We start from the raw sequence: 25,057 nt of genomic DNA, 5'->3' as shown, positions 1-25,057 counted from the left end.
CGATTAGTGGTGGTGCATGGCAAAGTTAGTTCTGAAACATGAGGAGCAAACTCTTTTGCTCTGAAAAAGAAACACCCACCCACCCACCTCTGACCTTGTAAAGAGGCAGATACCGACTTTCATAGTAGGAAGTGAAATAAGAAATCCTATTTTTCTTTCTGTGCACAGCAAGGAAAACACAATGGGCAGATGTCAAAGGAAGAAGCTGAGTATGCTCATCGTGTTTAGCATATAGATGGGATATTAAAATGTGCCATTTATTAAGTGTAATGAGCTATAACAGTTAGAAAGCTCCTCCCCTACTGTGTGCTGAGTTTTCATCCTTCATAAAAGTTCATAGTATTCCATTTAAAGAATTAGCTGCTTTTATTCCCTGGACATAAAGGTAAACATGATCTTATATTTAACATTCCTTCCGTCAAATAGGGCAGGTTTGTGTTTTGGTTATTTGCATGTTTTTGTATGTCAGTGAATTGTACTGTTCAGCTTCCAAAAAACCACACTCCACTATTAGAAATTGGAATAAAATTTTCTTTTAAATTAATTAAAATTCCACCCTTGCCATCATTAAGTTGGCTGGAATTTTCTTCTCATCTGTCTATCCTTTCAGTAGAAATTCTTGGTTTTATATTTATTCTATAAAATGAAATATTTCAGATGATTTGTCATAACAATGGGGATGTTCTGGGAAGAGAGAAGCTATAAGAATGGTTTCATATCTGCAGGAAAAATCAAGAGTCTTGATATAGTTAATGGAAAAATGAAGAGGCAACATGATCAGTCTTACAAATATGAATGTGGGAAATCACACACTTGTCTGTTATCTCCTGGCATTCAGAGACTTGGTAGCTAAAGGCATTTATTTCACTTGCTGCTTTTCCAGTTTCTAGGCTGCCCTGGTATGAAAGCTTATATGTATATATGTATATATGTGTGTGTGTGTTCCCAGCTTTCTAATGCAAATAAACACACTTGAGTTTTTGTAGTGGAAATTTATAAGACAGCCACCAGCAGAAAAGTGTGCTTTACTTTTTAAATTTGACATGTAGAGGATCATGTAGTCAAGATGATATTATGAGTCAGTAAGTCAGCTTCCCTGTTTTGTACTTGCTGGAGTTCCAAATAATTGCTAATGGCAAGAACATTCAATTTCCATGGCTCATGAATTGAACCTAGCTCAAAATTTCTTGCCCATGATAGCCTTGGTTACTGCTTGCAGTGTGAAATCATCTGAGCAAAAACTAACTGAAACACCTGAGTGAACTAGGTCTCATGCTGAAATGAATCCTGAATGGTTGATGTTTTATTTAATACTGGCTTTGCATTAACTAGTAGCAACAAAAACTCATGGCACTCACTGACCTCATCTCTAAAGTAGGCGCTGCTTACCTGCTCCTGTTCCCTTAATTAGTTTTCTTAACTTATTTAATTTATTTTTTATAACATTGATGTGTGGTTTTAGCTGTATCTTCTTAACAATAACTATTATTATTATTATTATTATTATTATTATTATTTCTATACTGCCCTTCATCCAAAGATCACACAGTGGTTTACAATATTAAAACACAGAAATACATACCATAATAACAAACCTCTTGCAGAAGAGGCATATGAAGAATGGCCCCAGATGATGATTGCAGGCTCTGGGTTGGTTCATATGGGGAGAAGCAGTCCTTAATGTATTGCGGTCCTCAGTCATTTAAAGTTTTAGAGGTCAAACTCAGCACTTACATTTGGACCCAAAAACTAATTGGCAGCCAGTGCAGTTGGATCAGGATTGACATTATATGCTCAAACCATCTTTCCCCAGTAAGCAACCTGGCCACTGAATTCTGCACCATCTTCAGAGGCAGCCCACTTATAACGTGTTGCAGTAATCTAACCTAGAGGTTACCAGGGCATAGACAACAAAAGTTAGGCTATCCTTATCCAGATAGGTGTGCAGCTGGGCTACCAGCTGAAACTGATTGAAAGCATCATCCCTGATGATTGGCCATGCTGGCTGGGGACTGATGAAAGTTGTAGTCCAACAACATCTGTGGAGAGCCACAGGTTCGCCACCTCTGCTCTGCTTACTGACTGTGTTGATTCTCATTTCAGCCTCTGCACACTCCGGCGCTCTTAACCTTGTGGCCCTTTATCTCCACACATCCTTGGCCGCCTGTGACACAGGATTGGCCACTAGGGGTACCACTCTCCCCCGGAGCAGGTGCTTCATCAGGAAGGAGACTACCTCCTCCAGGTTCTTGTCGGAGCTGAGAGTGAGCTTGACCAGGAAGTAGTTGCTAGTCCAAATTGTGTAGGACCACAGGCTTTTGTAATGCCTGAAGCTGGTGTTGGCCTGATGTGCCCCTCTTAGGTCCTGTTCAGTTGCATGTACAGAAATAACTAAATAAAAATTTCTTGCACTCTGCAGAAAATTACAGTTACTGACTGTATCAGCTTATTCGGCTCTTAAAATCATTTCAGTGTATAAATGTGTTAAATATGATATAAGTAAATTAATGCACATCTGTTAGCTGAACTATAGAGGATAGTGTTTAGATTGCAGGACAGACTTAATGAGCATACTTCTGTTAGCAGTAATATCTGTAATAAAAGGTGTTGTAAGTGAACAGTTTACTGCATTGGCGCAAGTGTAGAAAAGCTCACAAGTTCCATCTATCATTTTGTGGCATGCTTATACAAGAGCAAAAAGACCCCAGGGGGTGGGGGAGCTTAAATATGTCATAAATGCCCTATTCTTTTTTTCCTAGGCAAAATTCACTTATGTCCAAGCATCGGATAAACCAAAGACCCTCAAGCATGGTCAGTGAAACATCTACTGCAGTGACTACATCCACTGTAGATACAAAACCTGGCTCCAAGGTAAGACACATACCCGCCCCCCTTATTCTGAAATGTGAACAGTATCAAGGACTGAGCTTAGCCCTTGGGCAAGGTGATCATTGCACTTCATTAGATCTGCACAGATATGGCACATCAGTCATTTTGAGGTCATACAGTGATTCATGGCTGAGTTAAGCTTTGAGCTAGAAGCTTCCTGATTCTCTTAACCACTGTGGTACATGTTCTCTGTTTCATTGCTTTCAGTTTTTTTCTTTCACACTGTTTACCTGGACAATATCAGCTTTAAAAAAATATATATATCATTGTGTTTGGCTGCACCATTCATTATATTGGACAGTGTCGATTTATAAAGCTGCTCTGATAACAGAAATCCCTAGTCCCCTTATGGACTAGGGAGCTCTGTTTATGTATAATTGGTTGTGGTAGATTTTCTTGATGGACTGTTGTTGTTTGCATAATATGTTTGGGAGCAGTTTGAGAAGGAAGGGCATGGGTGATGCCATCCCAGTTTCAGTGATCATGGGTAGCGGGAGGCAATAGGTTACCATGGAAGATGGGGACAAACCTTTGTATGCCTTGTTCCTTGCTCCCACCACTGCCATGGGCTGGTTCCTGGTTGCTTATCTGTTGAGCTTACTGACCTGTTATCCATTATTTGTTCCTGGATGATAGTGCTGATCTGGTGTGTATTCTTGAACCCTGGGTGGGTGTGCTGAAAGGAGTTGATCTGACCCGGCTGTACTCACCTGGATACTCGGTGCAACATAAGCTTTGGCTTACAGGAACTGGGGACAGAATGGAAGAGAGGAGTGGCTATGGTTCGTAGAACTTCCATCACCAGGAACACCCTCTGTCTTGGAGCTTACTGTGAGGTCCTGCACCTGGTATCATGCCAAGGACACAGTAATCTATAGTTGTTGCTGGTGTACTGTCCACCCTGCTGTCCAGCAGAGGTGGTCTTGTATGTGGTATTTGATGAATATCCATATTGAAGCTACCTTGGATGTTCTGGCTCATGACTTCATAGCTTCCACGACAACCATGAGGCTGTCTCAGGTTGTCACTGATCCGACACATAGGGCAGAGCACAGTATTGATTTCAGTTTTTGCTCCAGAGGGAGGAAGGCATGGTCTGGAAAGAGGGGATGTCACCCTGTTTTCATGATGAGGTTGTACTTGTAGCTTCAGTCATTCCCTGCAGGGGTGCTGGACAGATTGTGATTATCTACTCCTGGAGACCAATGGAATCCAATAGATTCCTGTCATGCTGTGGCACAGCGAGATGGATCAGGCCAGCACTTTACCCAGCTATTGAAATAATTGCACCAGCTGCCATTTAGCTACTGGACTAAGTTCAAGGTGCTGATTTTGGTGTATAAAGCCCTATTTTAGAAACTGAAAAGTTTTTAGTTGCATTTTGCTTTAAAACAAAAAAAAAAAAAATGTAACGATCGTTACTAGGATACTCCTCCAAGTCTTACACTTGTGTAGCTCTTGTTGAGGCATAAAACATCATTTTGCTCATTTCTAAGTAGTACCATTCAAATGATTGTATGTTTGTGTAGTTGAAATAGCTAGTGGGGTCAAGTATGGCTTATTGTTTCTTAATTTGGTATGCCCCTGAGGTGAAGAGCTGTAAAGATTGTTGCATGCTGATATGGCTCTGGTTCCTTTCTTCTTGTAACTCATTTCCCCATGCTCAGGTTGAGAGGACAACCAGCTAAAAGAGGTATTGTCTTTGTCTGGCTGTCATGCTTGAGGATGCTTCAGCAGTTTCTTTCATGACTGGGGAGCCCTTTATGACACTGTTGGAGAATTCCTGCTATTGAATAGTTATAAAAATGTGATGTGCAGTAAAAAAAAGACAGGTTTTAGCAAGCCACTTCAGGGAAATTATGGCCCCTATCGAAGCCTACATTTAAGTAGATTTATTTTCTCATTATACCTCCTAACATAGACATGAAGGTAGAAAGAGCTTAACCAAGAGTGAACGGCTTTATTCCATGGTAAATTCAGTCATAGTGATTCTGATTCTGCTCCTGAAATTAAGATTTGTGTCTATGGCAAGAGTTTAAGGATTTTACTATATTGAGGAATAAAATGATATATCACTCACTAGTGCAATCATGTAATGCCACCCTAAGCTCATGGCAGAAATTGAATATATTACCCATGTATAATCAATATTGATATAATACTATGTGCTTAAAAGTAGAAAATAGAAAAGGAGAAAGCTGCATACTTGACCTTAAAGAGGACTTTGGTAAATTTCCAGACATGCCTACACAGAAGGATGGGAGAAGACAGGGCTAGGCTCCCTGCCCCCTTATATAATCAGAGAAAGAATGAATAATGTAATTTAAGACTTACAGTGGGAAGTGAATGTGATGTGGCAGATTTTCACTTGCCTAGTTCACACATCACTCTGAGCATGGGTATGACTTACCATGACTAGGCAAATATTTGGGCTCCTGCTGAGGAGCTCACACCTACTTTGCCCCTCCTAGCTTTTTAGGTCAGTGTGGGATGGCAGATAAAACAAGGTTTTCGGAACTTGGGATCATGGTTAAGGTCTCTCCTTCTTGACTATGACATCTAACCACATGACAAACCTTGGCTACAGATCATGGTCAAGGAAGAATGACCTCAACCATGATCCCGGACAATACTCTGAGTGTTAAAAGCCCAGAGGGGAGGAAAGTGGCTGGGATCTCATCCTGAGGAGCCAACATGTTGATACATTCATTCTTACGTCATGGTTTCAATTAACATAATTGATCAGTGCGGTCAGTGTGTGAAGTTAAGGAGGAGTTGAAAGAGAAGATTTGATTTCAAAATACCAGTATTTAAGCAGGAGGGGTTTTGCACAAAAGCTGAAGTCTAGACTGAATTTGGGTTCAGAAGCCCAAGGACTTCTGCTAGTTTCCTGCCTCTTGACCAGCATAAATTAATATTAATATTCAGAATAGCCCTAAGATACAATGATAAATTGCTAGATATACCCCCAGTTGAGGATGTTCTGTCTGCAGAAAGGAGTTGCTGAATAACTGGATTCTTAGAAAGAATTAAAAGATGTAGAGGAAATGGAAACATGTGTAATTGTGTAGTAACTGACAATACCCATTTTGTGGCAAAATCGTTTAAATACTACATTATGTGTAACAAATTAGGGAACATTATAAAAAAAAATTGTATGTGTACTTGTTATGTTTGCTCATGTCATGCACTTACTATTGCTGTATTATACTTGTCTGAAGGTGGTAAAATCTGGCAATAAAATACACAGTTTTGGGAAAAGAGACCAGGCTATAAGGAGAAACCCTAATGTTCCTGTTGTGGTGAGAGGCTGGCTTCATAAGCAGGTGAGTTTGTAATTATATTTATGTGTTGCAATGAGTTAAATCAGAACTGCCTGGTGAAAAGGAACCTTTTTTTGCATAGCATTTGAAAATGCTGGATTGGAGCAGAGGTGGGGGAAGTGAGTTTTGGTGGGTGTGGGCCACCCTGGGTGCCACCACTGAGGGGGGTGACAAAATGCCGGGCGGCACTCACTGTAGGGGCTGCAGTGCGCCCGAGCCACGCATCTCTCCTGTAGGGCAGCAGGAGGAGGCAGGCAGACACCGGAGGCCCCACGGTGCACCTCGCTCCACCCTCACCCTGTAGGCGACTTGCCTTGCCCCTGTGGGAAACTTGCTCCACCCTCCCCCTGCCCCTGTGGGCGACTCGCCCCACCCCTATTGGCAGCTCGCCCTGCCCCTAGGCGTGCTGCCCCAGGAGCCTGAGCAGCTTGCTCCTCTGCTGGAGTGGAATTCTTGGAATTCAAATTTCATGTGATCAGGGAATCTCAGAATTGACCTTCAAATCTTCTTGCCTTGTTTTCTGTCTCTAGTATAAGTTTACAGTCTTTGTAGAAAATCTAACATAGGAAAATACATGTTTATATTATGAGTAATCTAATAGGCAGGTAGTTCTGCAAATGAGTTATCTAGATAGTGTACTAAAAAGTCTACTGTTTTTCCTTGGGCAACTTATGAACAGATCGTGATTGTTAGGTGAAAATAGACCACCAATAAGAGCTTTAACACAACTGTAATATTTGTGTGTGTGAATAGTACCACAGTTGTCAAATTATATAGTGTAGGAGTGTTAGATTTATAGTTTAGGATGCTGTGTATTTAAGGCAGAGGCGGATAAAAGCTTAGTCATATCAAAATGTGAACAGTTCAAGCTGAAAGATTGTAATCTAAACACCTTTCCAGGAGGCAATAAGTATGAAATACCAGACTCTATAAATATAATTAACATTTTTTTAAAATTATCACAATGCAAATTACTGTGTCCTGCACGTATATTAACATAACAAGTTTTATTGCATAAAATTACAGCACAGCCCTAGGCAGCATGTAATAAACAGCCAGGCAGGTCAACTATCTGGAAACAAAAAGGTCAGCGGTTAGTGCCTGTCAGTGTTCTACTGACATGAAAGATGAACTCTGCCCGTATCATTATTAGCACTGCAGTCTTGAAAACCTATCCCAAGCTATACAGAATTAAAAACATAAACATGTTCAGATATATCATACAGTTGCCACTACTGCTCCACTGATCTTGATCCATCCAGCATACTAATAATATCTATCATTTGTGCATTACTGATGTCTTCTAACTAGCATTCACTAATTGTAATATGCTTTTTCTTCATAATAATGGTATCTAATTAGTGATGGAAGAGTTGATCCAGTGGGTGGTTCCACTAGCAATAAAGAAAGAGATGTGATTTTTGCCTTTTCTGGCTCCTTTCTGCCTCCCCCAGCACGCCCTGAAAATCAGTTCAAGAGAGTTGGGAGACTCGCCAGAGGAGGGCAGAAAGCAGCATGGGGGCTGCAAGCGAAAGTTCCGCTTTTATTAGTGGAAGTCGTTGCAGAATCAAAAGCCTTCCATGTTCTTAAGAGCACCAATTAGATTACGCCCAGTAACAAAAAATTAAGCTTTTGGGAGGTAGTATGAGAAAATCATGATACTGGGCAGGTTATGCCATAGCTTTGCATGATTGTTGATGATCATATTTTCATATGTTAAAGAAAATATATATACATTTCAGATTCTGTTTAGTGCTGTGTCGTTTCTTCTACTGTCTGTGTTAAAAAATTGGTATTTTATTATTTGTATTTTTAGGACAGCTCTGGCATGAGATTGTGGAAAAGGCGATGGTTTGTGCTTGCTGATTATTGTTTATTTTACTACAAAGGTTAGTGAATAAAGATCTTTTAATATTTTTTGTGGAACTGAGAGCTGAGCACAAATGTTACATTTGTTTCTAAAGTCTTAGAAACTGAGCTTTTTGGTGTTCAAAATGTCTGGGAGAATGCTAGAGAACAACTCCCTACCTCCTGCTAGCATTAATGTCAGGGAGTCATTTATGGAAGCTAATCTATGCATTTCTTACCTTTTTGATTGAAGAACATCTCTGCAAACCAATTGCCACTCCCAGTTCTTAGTGACAACAGTTCTCTCTCTTCCCCCGCCCTCTAATTCGTCTCCTTCAAACAATTCTTGATTGCTAGCAGTATTTCTTTCTCTCTGCTCCTCACAAATAATAACAGTGTACTGGAAAATACAGAGGCCTGTGAGATGCACAAAATGTTTGTGTTGCTAAAAAGGAGATTCACACATAACATTAATAAAGCACATGACATTATCAGAAAAATGATCAATGTTTTTGTCTATCTCACCCAGTATTGTCTATTCTAACTTGCAGCAGCTAATCAGGGCTTCAGGCAGAGATATTTCACATTACCCGCTGATCCTTTTCACTGAAAATGCCAGTGATTGAACCTGGAACCCTGAGTGCACCTTGTCCCTCCAAGGTTTAGTCCCTCCATAACCTTTCTGTCAGCCTATATCTCAAGTGCCATCTACTGCTGTTGAACAATGGTACAGTTACTAGCTCCTGGGATCCTAAATGGCTTGTGGAACTGTTGTGTGCCCAACTGCCCCCCAAAGAACCACACAAGTTATACACATAGTGCAGCTAACGTAAGTCGCACAAGATGTGGGCTGTTGCACGATACATGCTTGATAGCATGAATACATTTTGTGTTTCGGTTGAAATATAGAAGTTAATTTGTTTCTTTCTTCATTCAAAAGACAGCAGAGAAGAATCTGTTCTCGGAAGTATACCATTGCCTAGCTATGTAATATCTACAGTTGGACCTGAAGATCATATAAACCGCAAGTACTCATTTAAGGTAAATTTAGTAATTTCAAAGTTTGTGTTTATTTTAAACAGTAAACATGATACATTTTTGGGAAATGCCATTTCCTAGCATTTTTCATGTATATCTGGAGCAAAATGTAAAGAGCCACTGATAGTTTTTGCATATGTATTGGAACCTCTCCTTTCCACCAGAGAGCTCGTCCTCCCTGTAAAATTGGATGGTCTTCCTTGAATAGCTTTCAATGCAATGTGACATGTTACAGTTGGAAGGGAAATCTGGAGAGTGCCTGTGCACTGGTAGAAGGTTTTGCATGCAGTTGTAGGACTTTGAACCTTCTTATATTTTTATAACAATGTATCTCCCTTCTTAAAAGAAAATTATCAGACCAGATCATTGTTCCACCATAACACAATGTTATTCATTGCTTTAATGTGTGTTTCCCTACGTTAGTCTAAATTATGATTCTCTGTTGTCTATCCAAATCATTAAACCAATGCTACTCAGAAGTAGGTTTAAATGAGTAGAGTGGAGTTTACATCCAAATAAATATACATAGGTTTGCAGTACTGTACATGATACGGCAATACTGTTTTTCTTCTGTTTAAATTATCATTTTGCTTCAAAGTGCTTGTTTAATTTGAATTCACTAAATGGAGCTGTTAACAATTTGTGATAATGTGCCCTCTATATTTTTGCAATGCGAGAGTATGGCAATGTTTAAATCCACTTTTGTGACTGTATGCAGTCCTATTACTTGGGCTGTTCTTTGAACACTTATCATTACAGTGGAGCTTGATTCCAGGCAGATTGATAAGGGGAAAAGTCCTCTGTTCAGTTTTATCCATCCAGATCCTAAGCCATATAAGGTTTTACATGTTGGTGCAGGCATTTTGAACTTGGTTTTGTATCATATCAGCAGCCAATGCAACTCCCTGGTAACCTGTGCCAGTTAAAAGCCTAGCTGCGGCGTTTTGCAATAGCTGCAGCTTCCAGGCCAACTTCAAAGGCAGCACAACATACAATACATTGCAATAACCCACTCTTGAGATTACCAGTTCAAGGGCCATTGTGGCCAGGCTATCCCTGCTAGCTTTTTCTGTTTCATCTTCTTGTCCCCTTTTTGTGTTTTTGTGTGTTGAGGTTGTTTTTTGTTATTTGGTGTATGGGGTGTTACTTAGAAACATTAAGGGGACACCAAGCAATGTGTTCTATTTCCAGGTTAGTTCTTCATTTTTGGAATCATTTGGAGAAGGCTCCAATGAGGTCAACTTGTCTGTAAAAATTATTTGGTATTGCATCAGGATATTGGGGGTGAAACATGGTGTGCAGTACTAAAAGGTAGACTGTCGCATATATCCAGAGAGTCATCCTCCTAAGAAGAAACTGCCAGATTATATTCAGTGAGAAATCAGAATGTGATGTAACACGTCCCTAATAAACAGCTGTGAATTGAGCAACCCAGTGATTACAGCTATTTGTGCAAAGGAGAAGAAGAGCTGGGAGTGTAGTCTCAACTTTTGGTGTATCCCTGTCCATAGAGGAATAACAAAATTCTTAAGAGGCTTACAAATATTACTAAATTCAATCAGCCAACACAGTGTTTTGTTCCAACAGTCTTAAAAGTGTCTTGCAGTAATTTGATTTTTCATTCTAAAAAACTGGCTGGCTGCGCCTGCAGAAGAGGACTTTTAACCTCAGCCCTTCAAAGAGCATCTTGTGTTCAATCCCCAAACCCCTCTCAAGATCAGCAGTATAAGTTCAAGGTATAAGGAGTTGATTTCAGAAGAAACATGCCTGTTCCCCATTCTCATGCACAAATGCTTCCCACTTGCACTCAGAGAGGTGGTAGTGTGATTGAATCTTACCCCTGGCTTTTTAAAATATAAAGTGTAAGTTGGATTGCATTTGGCTAGTCATTTCAACATATAGTCAAATTTTGGATTGGCTGCAGCAATGCATTGATTGCCTCAGCCCAGTATTAAAATATATGAAGTTGCATGCCTGCTCAATAACATGCTGAATTTTGTTAATGCTATGCATGACTAAGGCTGCAACCCTGGGAGCAAGTCTCACTAAACTTAATGTGACCTACGTCTGTCTACATAACGTATAACAGTGCACTGTGAATCCTTAATTCTTATTGGAGGTAACAGTGATGTGCAAGGTGTTTACTTAACTGTAAATTTAAAATGTCAAGGAATGTCTTGGTTTTTAGTTTCTTTTTAACTTAGATGTACTTTTGTTTTTTATGATTAAGCATCACTTCAATGAAGACTAGGTTATTTATATATTGGAATATGTATATGCAATGACTGAACTTCAAAGCATGCACATTTATCATCTATACTCTGAGTAGCTGAAATAAAACCTATTTCTGCTGATGATATTTGAATGTATGTTACCCTTTAGTGCTTAAACTCTGAACCTGCTTCCTAAGCTTAATATTATGGGATCAATGAGGGAAGCTTCTTAAAGGAAATATCAGCATATTTGTATTAAATCCAAAATCCTTTGGGTAAAATATTATATTCTTTCCAGTTGATATCAGTATGCATCACTGAATATTTGACATCATAGATGGCTTTAAGGAAATATCTACTTGATGCTGTTCCAAGAAAACCTACCATGGCCTGAAGTATTTATATTTCTTCTTGCTAAATAATTCATCTGCTTTCTGATCCTAGGTTTAAGATCAAGACCACTTCAAATTGTATATCATCATCTAGAAGGGAAGAACATATTAATTTTTCTAGAAGTTCCAAAGCAGTATTTTAAAAATGCTTGTTAAAGTGCCATTGTTCGTCAGCTTTAAAGTACCACCTGACCAGAATTCTATCACTCATTAGTTTTATACCTGACTTTTCTAATCAGTTTAGTGCTGTTTAATGCAGTTTGAAATAAAAAGCATAGCAAGAATGTGTGTTATTTGAATTTGAAGTGGGGAAATCTAAATATTAAAAAGTAAGTTGAAAAATAGGCAGGGAACGGAAGATCTCCAGGGTGGGAGGATGAAAGAAGATAGGGAAGTTCCCAGCTGAGAACTAGGAGGGTTCACATCTCTCTGTATGGCACAAGTTAAGATTTACCTGTGAAAGAAGACTGTATTATTATTTTATTTTTTTCTATTTCTGTTTAGATTGGCTTTTTTTATTGTAATGTACTATGAAAGGTCTTAATAATTTTTTTTTCAAAATAAAAAATAAAAAGAAGTCCTATTACAATGGGTCCCTTCCTCTGACTAAAGGCAGGGGAAGGGGGGGGGGCAGTGGAGGCAGTCCACCCTGGGTGTCATCCATTGGGGGGGTGACAAAAAGGCAGACCGCGGGGGGCTCACCTTTTTGTCACTCCCCCTCATGGATTACACCCAGGGCTGACCGCCCCCACTGCCCCCCCCTTCCTATGCCCCTGCAATGAGTTAAACATTAGGGTACATGCATAATATACTTGATTCTAGTTTTCAAACTGTAATGCTAAATTATTTGTTATACTTTGCTTCAATTACCATCATATTAATTTCTGTTTATTAATTACTGTAATAGGGCAGTATTACATTTGTCAGGGAAGCAATTCCCATATACAGATACCCAAGGAAGCATTATACATTAATGCATAAATGCTGAAACTTGCTTCCTTATCCATTGCATGTGCTACATTAAATTCTGGAATATTAGAACATGTAGTTAATTGGAAAAGGGAAATAAATGGTTGGCGTTTCCACAGATCTCCATGTTTAAAATATTCTTGAATGTGATCCCCTGAAGAGAAAATGTGCTCGCTGAATTATCCTTCTAGACAGTTTGCTTCTAAGGATCTATTAAGACTTCTGCTTTTTTATTTTTATGGAAAGGCATTATAGAGAAAAAATGGCCTAATCTTTTTATCTCTGTCTTCCCCTCTTTTCCCTGGTGAAAAATGTAATATCGGAATTGGTCCTTTGAGGCAAACAGTGTGGTTATTTGTCTCTTCTGTTCTGTATCCTAAGGCGTAAGCTCAAAGTAATTCAATTCCCCACATTACTTACCAATGTTGGGTCCAACTTAATGCATGCATATATGATAAACAATTGCTACCTTTGGATTTATTATTACCATTTTGTTTAAAATGTATCCTTATTTGACTGCAGTCATAAACATACGTGCTGGGCAATAAATTCAACTTAAATCACTCCAACTTTCAAGAAGGATTGTTTGTCATTAGGAAATAGTTGTATTTATTATTCTAATGAAAGTGTTAGCATTGCAGACTTTCATTCTAAAAATTATTCAGGGTCCAACTCTCCTCTGCTTCATACTTTGCATTATTGATGCAAATTTATGTGGATCCTTTTCCAAAATGTTTATTGTGTCATAAACACTACTTGCAGAATTGATAAGATGTTTTTTATATTAAACAAAGCTGAAATTTTATATTCTAGCTCATTATTAAATCATTTTAACAGTGCAATTCTTGTACATTATGTTCAGTGTGACATGGTCCCAGGTTAATTCATATAGGACTAAAAATAGAAGTTTGTCAAATTTAATGTGGCCTATCCAACTCATTTCTTACTTGAAAAGTAACACTCCTTTTAAAAAGCTTCCAGAACAGTTTTAAAGTAGGACATTTAGAAGGATGTACTTATTTATATGGGTTGGGTGGTTTGTTTTTTGTTATCTTGTATAAATCAACTTTTCCCTTTGCAAGAATCACAATGATCCATCGTGTATTGCTTGTACATTACTCAATATTTCTTAGTTGTCTCTGCTTAGCAATGCTAAAATTTAAACAGGCAAATAGTTAACTTACAGAGACGTTCAGTGGATTTATTACACATTTCTTCCTATCTAGTAAGCCTCTGCGCTGAATTAGGTTGCCTGGGCTGGCTAGAGGTAGAGAGAAATCTGGAAGGCACTTTGCTAGCAATTACACAGCCCCTTTGCAATTCTTCTTAATTATTTCAATTCAAGTAGAAACAAAAAAATTCCTTCCAGTAGCACCTTAAAGACCAACTAAGTCAGTTCTTGGTATGAGCTTTCGTGTGCATGCACACTTCTTCAGAAGTGTGAAGAAGTGTGCATGCACACAAAAGCTCATACCAAGAACTGACTTAGTTGGTCTTTAAGGTGCTACTGGAAGGAATTTTTTTGTTTTGACTATGGCAGACCAACACGGCTACCTATCTGTAATTCAAGTAGGTTGCATTTAAAAGTGCTGCTGTATTTTGACCCTGAAGGCTTGTGTGGGAGGAATTAAGGGTGTGAGCATTTTGAGTAGGTGAACTTCTAAAGAGCTCAGTGTGTAAACAGGTGTTGTGTGAAAATAAGTAATAATGTCTGCGTCTGAGGGGATGGACTTCAATTTCTTGTTTCATCATGCCAACTTTCTATTGTTTAGGAATTCTGCTCTTTTAACTTACTGAATTTTTGTCCTTGTTTTGTTCTTATTGGTATGCTCTTGGGGTTTGCTCTCCATTTCTTCTTCTGTGCAATATGGGAGAGAGGCTGCCTTTTCTTCTCCCTCTTTCCAGAATAAGGGCATCTGAATGCATGAATAGGTACAAATATTACTTTTTCATCCCTATTGTGAATGTGTATGTGTTGTCCTGCAGACTGCTGTGCTTTAGAAATTCTTACTCATAATTTAAGACATCACAAAGCTCTTCTGTGTTTTCCTGTCACTGATTGTCCTCACGCTTACATTCACACATGTACATGTTGTTCATTTGCTACGTTGCTAAGAGATAACTGGATATGTTTGGACAGTTTAATCACACTGGAGCTGGCCCTTCCAGTGGAAAGAATTTTCTGATAACACTGCACATGTTGCTTACTCAAATACTGTAAATATGCTTTCTTCAGCTGCTGGATGTGGAAACGTGCAATGTTCTGCTTGCTTCCATTTTAACTAGATAATTGATAATGAAACTGTACAGTATCTGCTTTTGCTTTTAAAATGAGATTGTAGCTGCTCTATAGACAGAGTTACAATGGAGAGGCTGTCACTAGCCAAAAGAACTGCAGTAATAACAGTCCACCATATATTGAGCTTTGAAGGAAGTGTAAAGGACCTTTATTTGAGTTCATTTGTATCAGGTGTGGGAAACTTTGGGGCTCTATATTATGCTAAACTACAACTCTTATCCCCCCTGGTTTTAGGCATGCTTATTGTGGTTTATGGGAGTCATAATTCAACAGCATGTTCAACAGTTCCCCACCCCTGATTTGAATGAAGGCTATTCCCTACTCAGAAAGTTTCAGTGCTGCTGTGTAAATGAATAAGAGGAGTTCAGTGATTCAGAATATACTAAATGCAGTAATGGGGGTGGGGAGAGACTTGGTTCCAAGAAGTCTGCATGTGCATATGGGGAACAGTGGTGGATTTATGAAGCTTTGGTCTTCTAATAAATACTCAGTAATATCCAGTAATGCATGTAGTTGAGATCCTATAGGGAGGATTAGATGGATTTTGTGCTGTCAAAAACTATAATTATATTTTGAAACCAAGTAAGCATTGTAAATTATTCTTCAGTCTAATTCTTCAGCAGGGAGAAGATGGGCTTTATCCAATCTATAGCTTGTATAGAAGAGGCAGGGAACCTGTGGCCTTCCAGATGGCTGTTGCTTTATTAAAACATCTGGAGGGCCACAGTTTCCTGACCCCTGCTGTATAGGCAGGATAGGGATTGTATGAATTGCTATATCGGTTAATAGCTTACTATCACAAGCAATATGCTCTGAAGATCTGTTGGTTGAACCCATACAAAGAAGGAAGTTATGGACATACATGGAAAAAAAATATATTTATAATTAGTTTTGCAGAAGTGAAGACCCATGAAAATGTTTGTGTATTTTGCCCCTCTCTTTTTTATTACATTCCACCATCACCCTTTTCGCTACATGATGTAAAAAAATTTGAATATTGCATTTCAGCTTTCTAAATAGTTAGCCGTGCTTCAAGTGTAGACCCTGCAGTTGGCATTTTTTTTACTCCCAGAGTCGCTGTTCCACCCCACCTTCCTTATTCTTTATTTAAGTATCCATAATTTGTTTTCTGGCTCGCCTGTGAATTTTTAACTGCCAGTGCATTACTTTATTCCTTTCCTTAGGTATTCTGTGTAATGTTGCCTTTTTTATTCCTTAAAATTTTGGTCCCCATCTTTCTCTATATGATTTTTCATACATCCCTTTGTAGTGTTGCCTGTCTTATACACCCATGCAATATATTTCATCCACAGTGTTAGATATTGGTTTCTCTTTCAGTCTGTAAATTATCCTTCTCTTACAAAGTCTGTTGTGGAATGAGCAGCTGACATTTTCAAATTAAAATATCTATCAAACCAATCAACATCTTTCTAATCTTTGCTCTACTGTTTGCCAAGTTTTTCTTCTGCTTGTGCTCAGATGTAACAGAGAGCTCTGGTTAGTTTAAAATAGAAGGCATAGCTTTTGATCTCCCCATGTTCTCGTACGCGAAAGAAGTGGGGAGGATGCATGCCAGTGGCTTTCCATAACTCATACACATAACACTAAATTATGGTTTAATGTTATTTCCAAGCTGGCCCTATTTTTTCCCCTTATCTTTTGTGCATGTTCAGAAATGAAGGCAATCCCTTCTGATATAATATTATCTCCCAAGTCCTATTTTTAAAAGTGTTGCTTTAATAAACATAAAATAATACCACACACACATACAGTCTCAGTCTCTCTCTCTCTCTCTCTCTCTCTCTCTCTCTCTCTCTCTCTCACACACACACACACACACACACACCTTCAGTTACATACTGTACTTCTCTTTATGCCTTCACATAGCATTCAACCACCATTTCTCATTTGAATTTTCCAATTGCACAGTGCAGACTATATATTTTACCCTTTCCCCCTTTTTTTTCTTTTCAAAGCAACCCTCCACATCTTTTGCAGTGTTTTGCCCAGGGCAACCCAAACTGACCTGTAACCCAGCAAACAGACAATAAACCCCAGATACATTAAAACCCAAAGGACAGAAATACATTAAAAACATCCCACCCACTTCTAAAAGACCATAGATGGTTAAAGGTCAACAGCCTGGTTACAGAGAAAAGATTTTGCCTGGTGCCTAAAGTGAGCTTCCCTGGGGAGAGCATTCCACAAATGGGGAGCGACCACAGAAAATGCCCGCAGCCAGATTATAGCGCTATATAGGACCAGCACACCAAGATGGATTTTCCCTATTGCAAACATTGCACAGGACCATGATAGATTGGTCACATGATCGTAAATAGGTTCCCTTATTAGAGAGGCCACAACAGAAATCCTATAAATTAGTTCACCAGTGTTCAACAATCAGGAGGCAGGTTTGATATAAATGTGAGATAGGCCATGGCCACACATGTTGAAGCCTGAAGGAGATGTAGGTGTGCCTGAAGTGGTGTGTTGTCTAGTCTGTCTGGCAGTATGTTGCAGTCACAGAAGCAGTGTGATTCTAATATCCTTTTATTAGTTAAGGATCCACAGTGTATCAAATTAAACTGGAACACCCTTTCATGAGGGCAGTCTCATATTAGGCTACCTTAGACATTTCAGGAATACCTAGTACGGTATGTACAGGTCTGTCTGCGTACCCATAGTAGTCCCTGCCATGTACAAAACAGAACTTCTGCTTTTTATTTTTTATCTTGGGTAGATGTTGTGGTGACCTGTGGTACACACAGTCTACAGCTGCAGCCCTTTGCAGATATGTATCTGCAGGTTTCATTGATGCATGAAACTCTCTGCTAACTTGGGAGCAAAAACAGTAACTTCTTTACTGTGGATGAGCTGTTCTTTGTTACATATTGCCTTGAATGACTGCAGGTGACTGAAGCAATGATTAAAGAGGTAGCAAAAATACATATTAAAAAGATACACTTGGTATCAATTGAATTTTCTCTCCATGCCAAATAGGAATTTAAAAGAGAAGCAGAATACTTTTCATTGTGACTGCGGTGTGGAAAGTAAGAGCTAACTGCCACACACACACACACACACCATAGTACCATAGTCCTTATACTGATTGGAGAGTCCACATCAGCTGATATTCACAATAAAAAGGAAAAAAGACAAGTGCAACACCAAACTAGACAGTTAATGTCACATGTAGTTTGGTGCACAGAAGGAGAAGAGGTAGGACACTAGGCCTGAGAAACTAGGCAAACATTGCAGGGCACTGAGTTGCTTTCAGCTTCCTTTTGTTATGCATATAGGAACTCTGAAGCTCTAATGTTCAAAATTTGCCAACAATGGCAGCGGTGGGGGTGAGATTGCTCTTGCTGCCATTGATTTTAACTCTGTTAACTATTGAGAATTATAGTTTTATGTCTTGCTTTACATGACTGATACTGAAACCTTTGCTGCTCCTAGCCTTCAAGTAACATGCTGCTTGTGTTTAACTATACCCTTTAATATTTGGAGTACCACATATTGTTAGGGCTTTGTGAATAATGTGTTTGTGTTTAGTGTTGGTGTTGTGATTCTGCAGCAATATTTATTTCTATATTTATTTCCCTCTGGCATCTTGGGTGTATCCCTTCCTTGTCCATGCTGATGTGTACTTATTTTGTGCAATTTGTAATCTTCTAGTTTCCCCTTCCACCAAGCCTTTTTCCTGTGCCTCCTTGCATGTTATTACTATTAGGGGCATGCCTTGAAAAACAGCTGCAGTAGAACTCCATTCCTTGTACTAACATAGTCCCATTATGTTGGATCCCATATGATTATGCCACTCATTTTCTTTACTTTTTAAAGTAAAGACATTGTTTCTACTTTTTAATAGAATCTTTCATTATATTTATTGAAGCATATTTTCCTCAATATAAGCTCAAAAGTACTATTAATTTTCATTCATCTCTAGTGACCTTTCAACAAAGCTTTTTCAAAGACCAAACTATAATTAAAAGGGAAATAATTTCTTCATTACAAAATGATACTTTAAAATAACGTTTATGCACCACAAGATATGTAGCCTACTTTTCTTCTCAACTGATTAAACCTCATACAGTGATCTATAAAATATATTCAAGTTTGTAAATTCAGCAAGGGAAATAGCAAATAAAATATCTAGTAGCTTGTTTTGCGACACGTTTGCAGTAAACAAAATGCATCAAGAGGAACATCATGAAGAGTTAATTTTACTGGTACAAAGTAAATTTTACTGGTACAAAGGCTAAATAAAATTCTGTAACAATATCACAACATTATGAAACACTGCCCCCGCCCCAAAAATACCCTATCATGAATGTTTTTAGTGGCGGGGGGGGGGGGACTACAGCATGCCAAGTTGCTGCTCTGCAGTGATTTTGGTAGTAAAACTTTCTGTTTAGTTACAAGGACTACCCTGGTTATTTGGAAATGTGATGCAATCCTATTGGGTTTTAAAAACTACCAAACCATTCTATTTTATTTTAAGCTCAGATATACGCTTTATATTGCCATACAGTTCAGACATCTTAGCACTGTGTCATCATTGGTTTTTGTGTGTGTGTGTTTAGTGGGGGAGGGAGTGCTTAAAGAATAAAATGTTGAAAGCAAATGGGAGGAAAAGCAGCACATTTCATCAGATGTCACCAAAAAACAGACAAAAAAAACCTCCCAACCTACTTTCATATGCAGGGAATTTTGCCTACCCTCCTTCCTTAAAATTACCTAATTCATCTTTCTTTCTACTGTTGCAGGCTGTCCATACAGGCATGAGGGCTTATATCTATAACAAGAGTTCTGTTATTGGCTCTCAGGCAGAGCATTCAGGGATGCGCACGTACTACTTTAGTGCAGATACTCAAGAAGATATGAATGGTTGGATCCGTGCTATGAATCAAGCTGCTCTTATGCAAACACGTTCATCACCAAAGAGGCAAGTTCAGGGATTGTTTGTATTTAGATTTTCATTGTTTGTGTCTCAGATATCAATGCAATGTTGCATTAAAACAAATATTAATAGTTTGCATTAAAAAAAATCATATATTAAATCTGAATGATGTTTGCATAAATGACGTATCAGCCTTTAGGCAATGGGACAAAACTAAGAGCTCTGAGGCATCACTTAGCATTACAGAAGTTTGCTAAGCATTAAGTCTGTACAAAGAGAACTTACTAAAGGTACAGTGTCAACAAATAAAGTGTTGACTTTTAGTGCACATATTTTTTTTTCCCTTAGAGAAACAGGAAATCCAGATCAGCAAGCTGTTCCTCAAGCTAATCATGTGGATGCCTGCAAACAATGTGGAAAGTTAGATTCTGCTGATGCAAAAGGATGTTATAGAAAATCTCCTGAAACCTCTGCATATGATAAGCATGAAGAGATGAGAAAAGCAATAGAAGATGAGCATTATGCTGCCAGGAAGAACATGGTGGAATCAAAAAGGGAGAAATCTAAACATCCATTGATATCAGAGGTTGGCACATTGAATACAGAGTCAAGTCTGTCTCGGTCCCAGAGAGCTCAGCCTGTTGAGAAGAATGGAACACTTTCCAATTCGTTAAATACAAGTCCTGGCCTAGTGGAGCAGAATGGTATCGGTTTATATAAACAAGGATTTGTTTCCAGACCAGCTCAAAAAAAGCAGACACAGAGGAAAAACAATATGGCTCACATAGAGCATTGGGTAAAAGTCCAAAAAGGAGACCCCAAAAGGTTAGTAATAAGCTTAGATGGTCTGTGTTATTGCTTTAAAATGGGTTGCCAGGGCCTTAGCAAGGGAGGGCTGCAAGACACTGCCAATTTTAGTGGCAACAACAGTTATATAAAAAAAAAATTAAAGTAGGCTGGGGTGGACAGAAGGGTGTAAACTTCTACACCTGGCTCTGTGCCCTGATAGGGATGCAAATTTCCCATCCTTAGTCATCAGATTGATCATTTGATGAGAAGGGAAGGGTGATAGCCCCTCCTCCTTAACCTGATCTGCATGGATCAACTAAGGAAGGAGGTGTGTGTGTGTGTTTGCATGCATGATTCTGTGGCTGGGTATGTCCTGTGTGCATTTATGTGAGAGGCTTGGGTGGCCACATCCAACCTTTGCATGTGACACTTGGACCAAAAACTGTTAGCCACCTCTGCTTTAAACTACCTCTGCTTTAAACTAACTCACCTACCTCTGGCATGCTAGAGATCATTAGGAAATGGATTGAAATAAAAAATACCAACATCATAATGCCATTACACAAATCTGTGGTGTGACTGCTCTTGGAAGGGCTTCAAACTCCTGTCCAGAAGCCTTCACATATTTGCAAATTTGTGCTAAGCCAAGGTTTCGCTTGGTGTGATCTGCAAAACCAGACTAGTGAAGACTGCTTATAGGCTATTATATACTTCTCATATATTTGGTCATTCCCCTTTACATAATGCTACAAAAACTAGTGTTGCTGCTTTCTTATTCTGTCAGCTATTCTTTATGGTCAAGATAAAATACTCTTCACAAATAGACCAAACTTTCAGTATGACTCCATATGCATTAGAGTGTTGTCGTTTTTTGCCAAAATCCAGCTTACTTATTTGAATTTCCCTAAGCATTTTATGTAGTATAGTAATTAATCTACATTGTTCATTTTCTTTTTTCTTGGTTACAAAATGCTGTTTCTGTGCAGCCATGCTTCATGACAGATCTTTGTGTATTAGAATAATGGATCCACAATAGTGATAATTGATTAGCACTTTGGGCTAAGATAAAAAGCATGATAACTGTTTGAGATACCAGCAAGATTTGCTGATTAGCTTGAACATTGCAACTGCATGCCAGCATTGTGCTCTAAATTACTATATTACTATCATTCAGAAATATTGAGAACAATGCACATCATAAGAGGCCTGATTTTGCAGACTCTGTATATAGTGAAGCATCTGGTTTTTATTTCCTTACATAATCTCCATGTGTCATTTGAAAAGCTGATTTTGAGATAGGTGAGATTTTAGACCAAAGGTGAGAGCCTGTGCAAAGCAATTTATATATTGGAGATTAGTAGCATATCATTGTGTAAGCTAAAACTGAGTTTCTTATTCCACTGACTCTTAAAGGGGAGGATACCCTGTAAAAGCTGGGTAGGGTAAAGTCAGAAGCCCCACCACACTAGGGCCTTTGCTTAAATGTCCCTTTGGTCCTTGACAAAATAAACTTTCGTTCGTGATACATGGTATATATTGGTTTGGTTGAAGCTTAATATTTTAAAAGCAGAAGGCAGCAGTGCCTATTGTGTACAATAAGGAACCGTGGAATTTTTCTTTTCTTTTCAGATCAGAAGCAGCTCACCTAGTGGGACAGAGCTGCAATGCTAGATCCCTGGCAGTAGCATCACTACTGCTTACGGGTAGGGAGAGGCTGGGTCTGTGTGAGCACACCAGCAGGTTCTGTGTTGACTCCACCCTTGCAACCTTAGCCCCCCTGCTACATCAACTCTCTCCATTCTGGAAAGCAGCCACATCCCCATTGTTGGGAGCAAAATACAAATGTCAGCAATGCTACCTGTCCCACCAGTTAAGCCTCTTGTCTTTATTAGTAGAACAGAATTCCAAAAATTGCTTGAAAAACATTTGGGGAGGGTTGTTGGGGGGCATTGTGTGTGTTTGTGAGTGAACCAGTGGTATTGCCAGCTGTCCCTTTTTTGTATTGGTGCTGCCCTCTGGACAGTTTAAGAACTATATAGCATTATTATATAAAGGACTATATACAAAAGGCGTTAAAGCTCACATTTCTCTCTCTCGCCTTGGTTTGTCATGTAAGTTGTGTTTTAGTATTGTGTTGCTGTTTTTAAAATTATACTACCAGACGCAAAAATGGAAATTAAATGGATTGAATAAAAAAAAACTGCACAGAAGGGAAATAGTTGGATATTGTGCTCCGCAAATTATTGGACAAGAGTTAGCACAGTAGTTCACATGTGTTATAGTAGATTCTGTAGCATGCTTCTGCTTGTACAACCTCTTGCACAAGTGGAAGGAAAAAAAATCACTTTTCCTATGCAATACTTTCAATACTCTCAAGCTAAGGGGATATCTGTCCTCCGCTGAACGGAAGACAGCTTTTGCATCTGATAGCACATGTTTGAATTCAACCAAATGTGTGCTTATTCCCAGCTATTTTATAGCAAACCTCTCAATGTCAAGAAGTAAACTGTTCAATCTCTCTACCAATAAATAGCTGGGACTAACAGCATTCTCTCTATAACCAGAAAGATGAAATGGCAGAACAGAGTTCATTCAAAGTATTCATGGAAAGGAATATAGTGAGGCCTTGTAAAACTAGAACTTTTTCACTGACCATCATACATAAAAGTGACAGTGAATTTCATGTTATACTGGCTGGAAAATTGTGAAGGGGTAAAAGGAGTGCCTTAAAGTCCGGTTAAAATGTACAGAGAAATTTGTGCAAAGTTCAAGGAGGAGCTTATTTGTTTTCTGCCAGCTATTCATTCCTCTGTCAGGACTCTGGTTTCACAGTCTTGTATCTTTTATGATTCCGACTAAACATCAGAAATAACTTTCTGATGGTGTGGGCAGTTTAACAGTGGAACAGACTCCCTTGGAAGGTGGTGGACTCACCCTCATGGGAGCTTTTAAGCAGAAGTTGGATGGATGTCCGTCATGGATGCTTTAGCTGATATTGCTGCATTGCAGGGGGTTGGACTAATTCATTCATTCATTCATTAAATTTGCATACCACCTTCACCCTTAGCTCTCAAGGTGGTTCACAGCAAGAGAATACAAGATCAAAATACAAAATACTTAAGAAAAACAAAAACAAAACAAGTCAATAACCCCCTTCCCCTTCCCCTCTCAGAGTCTCTTCCAGCTCTACAATTATATGGTCCTTTGTCTTCCATCCATTTAGTTCTAACACTTAACTGATGGGCACCCTTCACAGCATGAGCATGATGAGCTTATGCTACCCAACAGCTACTTGGTTGATGCAGTCCAAGTGTTTCCGGTCCTTGCTTGTTTTCTTCCAAGAAAAAAGTGAGAATGATTTTTAATGTTAGCTTGGAAAAAGGCCCAGTAAAGTCATTTGATGCATTAAATCAATAGCTCCTTAATTGTGCAACAGATGAGACTACTTATGTGACATGATGGTTTCCTGTTAAATTGGCTGCTCAGGCTTTAAGCTACTTTTGTCATGAAGCATAATTAATCTTGTCATGAAGCCAGGTAGTCAAGTGATGTAGAACCTTGGGAGAATCTGTTGTTTTTTTGCTGAGAATATTATTTTACAAATAACTCCCTGAGGATAGAGACATTTTTAGCAAATGATAATGTATCAGAAACGTCCTTTCTGTTTCCACAAAATGCATGTATGTTTACTGAACATATCTTGTTGAAAGCTTCCTTTTTTCAACTGCAGGTGATTGTTTTCTTTGGGATAAAGCAGGGGTTTCCAGCCTACGGTCCATGGACCACAAGTGGTCTGCAAGCTGCATTCAAGTGGCTGTGACATGTCCACGTTAAATAATCATATTTATTTTAATTGTCTTTTTATTGCTTCTTTCATTCTTTTATCTATTTTGTTACAATTTGAATTATTTGGAATACAAATCGTAATGCAATAGAATACAATAAATAAAATAATTCATGAAAATACAATTACAAATCGTACAGAATCTAGCACATCACATTTGCTGCAACAGACAGAAAATCATTAAGTGCTCTGCCAAGACATTCAGCAAGTCCTGGTGGGAACCCTTAGGATAAACAAATAACATTTTACAGATAGGTAGCCGTGTTGGTCTGCCATAGTCAAAACAAAAAAAATTCCTTCCAGTAGCACCGTAAAGACCAACTAAGTTGGTCTAACTAAGTCTGAAGTTGGTCAACTAAGTTGGTCAACTAAGTCTGAAGAAGTGTGCATGCACACGAAAGCTCATACCAAGAACTAACTTAGTTGGTCTTTAAGGTGCTACTGGAAATAACATTTTGTTTAATAGCATGCTCCACCTAGTGGTCAACATGTTGCTAAGGACAAAAGCTCATACCAAGAACTGACTTAGTTGGTCTTTAAGGTGCTACTGGAA

The 25,057-nt window shown here is 38.7% G+C and overlaps 1 protein-coding gene across 32 annotated transcripts in view; it reads left to right on the top strand.

Moving 5' to 3' along the window:
• PLEKHA7 (pleckstrin homology domain containing A7) overlaps nucleotides 1-25,057 on the top strand; it is a 150,528-nt gene that overhangs the window by 83,301 nt on the left and 42,170 nt on the right. For 23 of the 32 annotated variants that reach the window (XR_014555911.1, XR_014555913.1, XR_014555914.1 and 20 more), the window contains 6 exons: nucleotides 2,760-2,871; nucleotides 6,111-6,215; nucleotides 8,029-8,101; nucleotides 9,001-9,101; nucleotides 19,738-19,916; nucleotides 20,220-20,696. Coding sequence is in view for 26 of the 32 variants with exons in the window: in XM_083701820.1 (XP_083557946.1) it covers nucleotides 2,760-2,871; nucleotides 6,111-6,215; nucleotides 8,029-8,101; nucleotides 9,001-9,101; nucleotides 19,738-19,916; nucleotides 20,220-20,696 (1,047 nt within the window). In the remaining 6 variants the exon portion in view is untranslated. Of the gene's footprint in view, nucleotides 1-2,759; nucleotides 2,872-6,110; nucleotides 6,216-8,028; nucleotides 8,102-9,000; nucleotides 9,102-12,496; nucleotides 14,017-14,242; nucleotides 14,605-19,737; nucleotides 19,917-20,219; nucleotides 20,697-25,057 lie in introns of those variants that run through there. The other 9 variants (XR_014555912.1, XM_083701813.1, XM_083701808.1 and 6 more) reach the window with 2 other exon arrangements.

The sequence above is a fragment of the Podarcis gaigeae genome, assembly GCF_964106915.1.
Source record: "Podarcis gaigeae genome assembly, chromosome: 1".
Classification (NCBI taxonomy): Eukaryota; Metazoa; Chordata; class Lepidosauria; order Squamata; family Lacertidae; genus Podarcis; species Podarcis gaigeae.
The sequence above is the reverse complement of the archived record's forward strand: the minus strand, read 5'-3'. Positions and strand labels throughout refer to the sequence as shown.